At 49.6% G+C, this 6,650-nt stretch overlaps 1 protein-coding gene across 1 annotated transcript in view; it reads left to right on the top strand.

Annotated features, from left to right (window-relative positions):
- INO80 (INO80 complex ATPase subunit) overlaps positions 1 to 4,761 on the top strand; it is a 137,121-nt gene extending 132,360 nt beyond the window's left edge. The window contains 4 exon segments of the mRNA XM_023255482.2: positions 228 to 318; positions 321 to 386; positions 1,026 to 1,241; positions 3,167 to 4,761. Of these exon segments, the coding sequence (XP_023111250.2) occupies positions 228 to 318; positions 321 to 386; positions 1,026 to 1,241; positions 3,167 to 3,384 (591 nt within the window). The 3' untranslated portion in view covers positions 3,385 to 4,761.
- The last annotated feature ends 1,889 nt before the right edge of the window (positions 4,762 to 6,650 follow it).

The following is a 6,650-nucleotide window of genomic DNA, read 5'->3' on the forward strand; positions in this document are numbered from 1 at the left end:
CTCCTGGAGTTCTCCTGCCTTGGGGAAGGGGGCTGCACATGGAATCCGTAAGGAGGAAAGGAAATGAGGACAAGCTGGCTTCTCTGGAGCCAAGGCAGGGGATTTCACCCTCTGGAGTGAAGCCAGGAAGGAGAGAAATAGCCTAAGAATCACATCCTCACGTGGGTACAAGGGCCATGGGCTGTGGGTACCAGGAATGGTGGTGATCTCGATCCTTCTTCCTCCAGATCTCCATCAGCAGTGAACTGCACACTGGCTCTATCCCCCCCGATGAGAGCAGCAGTGATATGCTGGTGATCGTGGATGACCCAGCCTCTTCAGCCCCCAGTCTCGAGCTACCAACTCTCCCGCTTCCATAACGGGCTCCGTTTCAGACACCGTGAATGGTGAGTGATCCTGCTGTCTTATATAGCTTGGGCCTGGTCCTCTGCCTCAGGAGAAGCATTGGTTTGGTGCTGGCCAAAGTCCCAGTTCTGTCTGAGATCGTGGCATTTTCTACTGTGTAAAGAGTCAAGTGGAGTAAAAACAAAAACTTACAGGCTCATTCTTTCAGTAGCCCTGTCAACTGAAAGTGAGAAAGAACTTGATAAAGATTTCAGACTTGTTTGTTTTCTAGTCAGCCCTATCTTTCATATTTCACCTTCATTTTTGTTAGTTTTTAATTAAAGTTTGCTTTTCTGGGCCTTTCCATTGTTGGTTCTGTGGGGCCCAGTGTTGTTGCTGTTTCTCGAGGAGTTCTAGATTTAAATCTTGGGAGTAAAAGTTGACTCTCCAGGGCAGGAGCATGTTGAGGTGTGCACATGAATCAGAGAGAGCACGCCCCTGAGGTTCATTTAGTAATGAACTAGTTTTAGCTGTTTAGAATTCTTACTAACTCTGTGACTCCTTGGCCCAGCCACTAAATGGGGACACAGACCTCCCTGGAAGTCCTGAGATACCCTGAGAGCCAGCCCTCCCTGTTAGGGGAAAATTCTGTTAACATCACATGTTGACTTTTTTACCTCTTGGTCCATTTGTTCCCACAGGAATTTCCATTCAGGAAATGCCAGCCGCAGGACGTGGTCACTCAGCGCGAAGCCGAGGCCGCCCCAAAGGTTCAGGAAGCACAGCCAAAGGAGCAGGGAAAGGCCGGAGCCGGAAGTCCACTGCAGGCAGTGCTGCCGCTATGGCAGGAGCCAAAGCAGGGGCTGCGGCAGCGTCCGCAGCTGCCTATGCTGCATACGGGTACAACGTGTCTAAAGGTGTGGAGGCCTCAGGGGGCAAGGGTGAGCTGCAGGCTCCATTCTGGTGAGGGCCAGTCTGGAGGGTCTATTAAGCATTCTGCTGGGAGAGCAGGTAGGGCACTCCCAGGCCAGAAAGCTCCTTCCCAGAGGCCACCTTGGGTTCTGCTTCTGCACTGAGCAGTCCTGACTCTCCCCTTGCCCTTGTGACTTAGTACAGTTTCACCTTTGAAGTGGAAGTAACTATGAAAGGAGAGAGTTGTATTTCTGGACTATACTATTTTAAACCATCAGAATTCTTCCTGCGTTGAGAACTCATTTGTTTCCCCAAGACCAGCATTTCACGTTTCAGTAGTCCAGGCTAGCATAATTAACATTTACCTAAGTATGTGTGCTCCATCACTCGTGCTTCGTGTGCATGGACCCCACTCTGGAGTCTGCGGTAGAAGTGAGAAGGGAAGTTTTCCATGGAATACATTTAAACAGCAGTGCACAGCAGTATGCTTGTACTGAGTGACAAAAGAGGGGAGGCCTTCATTGTAGTTGTAGCCCGGAAAAAGGAGGAGCCATGGGCCTGAATATGAAGTTGCCAATCTGTAATTCAGAAAGAAGGATGACAAAGATTTGGGCCTATCAGGGGTCACGAAGCAGGTCAGTCAGGCTGTGCTTAAGAGGAGCAGTAGCAGTCAAGAGTGGAAAAACAGGGTGGAAAAGAGTGGAAAAACCTGATGGGGATGGACTTATGAAGTGTGTGATGAGGGGCTCTGGAAAGAGTGAGAAAGAAAGTGGCTGTGGTGAGCATGACACGTGGAGGATGATTATAACCACAGCTGGTAGGACATCTATGACTGACTGCTTGACCTCTCTCCCCAGTCACAACCTAGGCTTCATGTTTAGCTGATAGTGTTGTTGTAGCAGCTACGGGCATTAGCTTATTAGTGAGTGTTAGCTGCCCTCCCCCACTTCCTCCTCCTGCAGGAATCTCTGCTTTCACGTATTTTCTTCATTCAACAAATATGAAGTATAATAGGCTAGTCCAGCATTTCTTAACCTTTTGCCAGCTCATCACATCCTTGAAAAACAACAGTCATACCAGCAGCCAAGGCTGCCATGGCAGGCTGTCTCACCCACAGATGGGCAGAGCATAACACCCATCAGACTTCCTTCTGGAGACCTGGTCTGAGAAGAGGCAGGAGGGGTAAATGAGGCAGCAGGGGTAGAGTTCACAAGAAAAACAACAGTGCTTGGTAACTGGGAATGGACTGATTCACAGATCTCCTGCAGCTCCACTGTGGATAGGAAGAGACAGCCGTCTGCCCACCGAGTGCTTAATACGCTTTTTTAGGAAAGTAAAATCAGTCCACAAGAAACAGTTGACACATATTAGACACTGTGTTATCAGGTGTAAGTGGATTTGGCTCATATGAAGGAAAAAGAGTTGTCACCCACGGAACCATCACTGAAGAGGAGCAGTTTCAACTGGGTCCTTGAAACTGCAGGTCTTGGGGGAGTAGAGGACATCTTGTGAAGTTAAGAAAGAAGTAGCTATTCACAAGCGGTGTCCCAAGAAGGAAGAAGGAATGTGTAAGAGAATACATTAGCACCTAGGAAGTTACATACCATCCTGTAGCCTTGGTTTGCCCGCATTGTATAATGTGTGCTGTGTCCTTGAGCACCAAGGAGACATCTTGTCCTTGTGGATGAGATGATGTGGAGAAGGCTGGGTAGGTATCATTTTTCTCTTAAAAACACATCCCTCTTACTGAAAAGACAGTTGACAGGAAAGCAAGTAAGAGGTTGTGCTAAGAAGCGGTTGGCAAGGAGTGGCAGGGAGAGGGGTCCTCCACAGCCTCACCTCCAGCCCAGACTAACCAAGGTCAGGCACCAGGGCAGCTCAGACAGGCCAGCTACCTATACACTACTTGTCTCTTTCTCCATTCCCACAGGAATCTCGGCCAGCAGTCCTCTGCAGACGTCCCTTGTTCGGCCTGCTGGCCTTGCTGACTTTGGACCTTCAAGCGCCTCTTCTCCCTTGAGTTCCCCTTTAAGCAAAGGAAATAATGTTCCCGGGACTCCCAAGAGCCTCCACTTGACCAGCAGCCTAGCCCCAGATTCCCTGGGCCGGAAACAGGGCAAAGGCACCAACCCCTCTGGAGGACGGTAACTACCTGAACCCTCTAGCTTCTTTCAACCAAACGAGGGGCTAGAGTCCTGGCCCGCAAGTGGTCTTTGGATGGCTTGCCCAGTGCAGCATCTTACATCCCAGGTCAGAGGGCAGAGATGACCAGTTGCAGCAAGGGAAGGACAGGCAGGTGCTTGGTGTGAGCACTTTTCTCACCTGTGTCTCAAGAGGAGTGCTATGGGGTGGCCTATAGGAAGAAGGCCCAAGGACAGAGATCGGCCCTGCAGCATCTCAAATGGACTTTACAGCCACGTCTTAAACCTCGCACTGGGGAAGAGCCTGACATAGATCCCCTTTAGATGCTCAGGCACACAGTCTCCATCCCCATTCACTCTTGGGCTCTGGCCGTGTCCCTTGCAAAAGCTGTGCAAGTGCTGTGAAGAACCTTCCATAGTGGAGACCACTCTTAGGGCTGTGATTTCCTGTAGGGCTAAGAAGGGAGGAAATCCTGTATCTGGCATCCTCAGTCTTTGGGCAGCTCCCCATGTCTCCAGACCCCATTTGCCAGAGTGTCAGCACTGAAGAGAACATTGAGTGCGAGAAGGTAGTGGCTTGTGAGGGTGACAGAGGCTAGAGGAGGCATGCCGGAGGCACTTGTTTTCCCAGCATTTCCTCCCCTGTCCTGCATGGTTCACGCCAGAGAACCTTCAGGTCCCACCAGCAACCGTAGCAGCAGCTTCCACCCCAGGACTCCCAGAAGCCAGTAAAGAGACCAGGAGCCACCTCAATCAGCAGGACATCCTCACTGCCCCTCTTGCAACTCCCCTTGCCCTTCCTGAATGCACAGTCTCCCCACCCCTGCCCTTCAGCCCCCTGCTTGGCTGTATGCACTGTCTGTATTGCACTGAGAAAGGAAGGGACAGCAGGAGTGAGGTGGAGAGGATGGAGAAAGGGCAAAGCTCGGCACCAACCCTCCCGGCCCTAGCCCCACCCGCCTGAGCTTGCTTTCCCCCAGAGAGGCAAAGGGGTGGTGTTTGCATGGGAGGTGTTCCTGCCTGCCCCCAGCCTGATGTCCCTGGTGGAGCGGGTGCTTCTGGGAGGGCCAGCCTCTAATTTGCACACCTGAAAATCGCGGAATTGAGTTTAGACAGATTGATTTTTAAAACTTTTTTTTGGAGTAGGGTTGGTAGGGGAATCATTTAATTTAAATCATTGAGATTCCCCTGCCCAAACCCAGACTCTTGTGTACAGAAGCTATTTAGAGGGAATCAGAAAAATGCCAAGCCTTTTTTCTCTTTGAATGTGCTGTCTATTTTTATAACTGAACTTGTATATATGTACAAAGAGAGACACATCTTTCTTTTACTAACTGGAGAAAAAAAATCTTAAATAAAATGGAGTGAGATAATTTTATGTAAATCAGGATGTCTGTGGTCTTTGCAGCTGCCTCGGGGCACAGTAGGGTTCTTAGAGGAATGTGACTGGGTAAAGGGGACACAGAGCCCCAACATCCTTCCTGTGGTTGGAGAGGACAGGTCGTCATTGGGACAATTTAAAAAAAAAAAATTTTTTTTACATATATTTATTTTTGAGAAACAGAGCACAAGTGGGGGAGGGGCAGAGAGAGAAGGAGACACAGAATCCGAAGCAGGCTCCAGGCTCTGAGCTGTCAATACAGAGCCTGATGTGGGGCTTGAACCCACAAACCGTGAGATCATGACCTGAGCTGAAGTCGGACGCTCAACCGACTGAGCCACCCAGGTGCCCCATCACCAGTGGCATTTTTAATCAGGCTTAGGAATTTGCCTCCAGCCATCAGAGAGGAGGCTTGACCAGTGCCTGGCATGCTGAGGCCCTTGGAGGGTGAACTCATTATGACTCAGGACCTAGACTCTAAGACTCAGGTGTGGACAGCTTGGCCTGGTCCACCATCAGGTAGTTTTGTGGTGGCAGTCTTAATACCGACAGGTTCTTGCTCCAAAAACCGCAAGTGAGAGATGATCCTGGCAGTGTGTAATGTGTAAAATATCCAGCTAATAGGAACAAGTGTATGGTCCCAATATCCAAAACTGTGGCATGTGTACAAAAATACGTATATAAACCCCAGAAACCAGCCCATTGGCAGTTCCAGTACACAATCTATAGATCTGTTAGCAGAAATACTAACAGACTGTGAATACTGACAAACTGTGAATGGAATTCCCATGTTCTCAGAGTTAGCCGTGTTTGTAAGAATCATGAAAGAAAATAGAGTGAAATATGTTTCAATGATTCCAAAGACATCCAGGCTTTGAAAACTTACTTCTCTCATCAGTTGGTAAAAGAGCAAGTTCCCAGCCTCGACTGGCAGTTGGTGTTTCTCTGACTGAGCTAAAACACTGATACGCTCTTGCATCACCTCTGAGCAGGGCTCGTGCTGTTCCCAAGTGTGCTGGCCGTGTGGCCTCCCGAGCCTTGGCTCACCCTGCACACCCTTGATCGCAGAGGGCTGGGTACTGAGCAGCTGCTGCTCACCCAGTTACAGGATCAGCCTTTTCGTTTTGTTGATGTCAAGTAGCACTGTTGTGTATGCTCCCTCTTGTTTTCCCTGCTGGTAACTTTGACCAGTGCTTCACACAGAACAAACCAGCATCAGTTTCCCAATTAACTGGTCGTCTCTTGTCACCGCTGTGGCTTCGGGTCAACAAGCCCACTAGGATGGTCCTCTCCAGTGCTCAGCAAGGCCCCCAGTGACATTCCTGCTGGAGCCTTGCCAAGGTTGGCAGTGGCCACCTCTCTGGAGACATGACAACTCAGATTCTCTCACAGCTTCTTCCAGATGTGGTAGGCTAGTTGCCCTTGCCTGAAAAAACATGTAAGATTTGGATTAGAGACCTCTAATCTTCTCGATTCCCAAACATGCTGCCATACTCCCCTTTCACCCATTTTTAATCCAGTCCCTAAAGAAACACAGCTAACATTTCATAATGAGAAACACTCACAGCCCTAATGTTCCTCCTCACCTGTCTCTCCCTTCCCTGAGGATAGATGGATGAAACTGGAACCTAAAAAGTGAAGACTCCAAGCTCATTAACCAGTCCCCAAGTTATGACTCATGCTCTGTCTACCCACTTTCTGAAGACTTGTACATCTTCCATGTGAGAGAGCCCAGCTCTCAGGAACCCAGGGAGCCAGTACCCTAAAATGGAAAAAGGCTGGGGGAGGGCTCTTGCCTGCTAAAAGAAGCATCCCTCAGGAAGCCTAGAAGCCCAGGCCTTAGAGTGCAGATCTGGTGTGGATCACAGTGAGGGCTGTCTCTTTGGCCGAGG

This window comes from Felis catus, chromosome B3 (genome assembly GCF_018350175.1).
Source record: "Felis catus isolate Fca126 chromosome B3, F.catus_Fca126_mat1.0, whole genome shotgun sequence".
NCBI classification, from domain to species: domain Eukaryota; kingdom Metazoa; phylum Chordata; class Mammalia; order Carnivora; family Felidae; genus Felis; species Felis catus.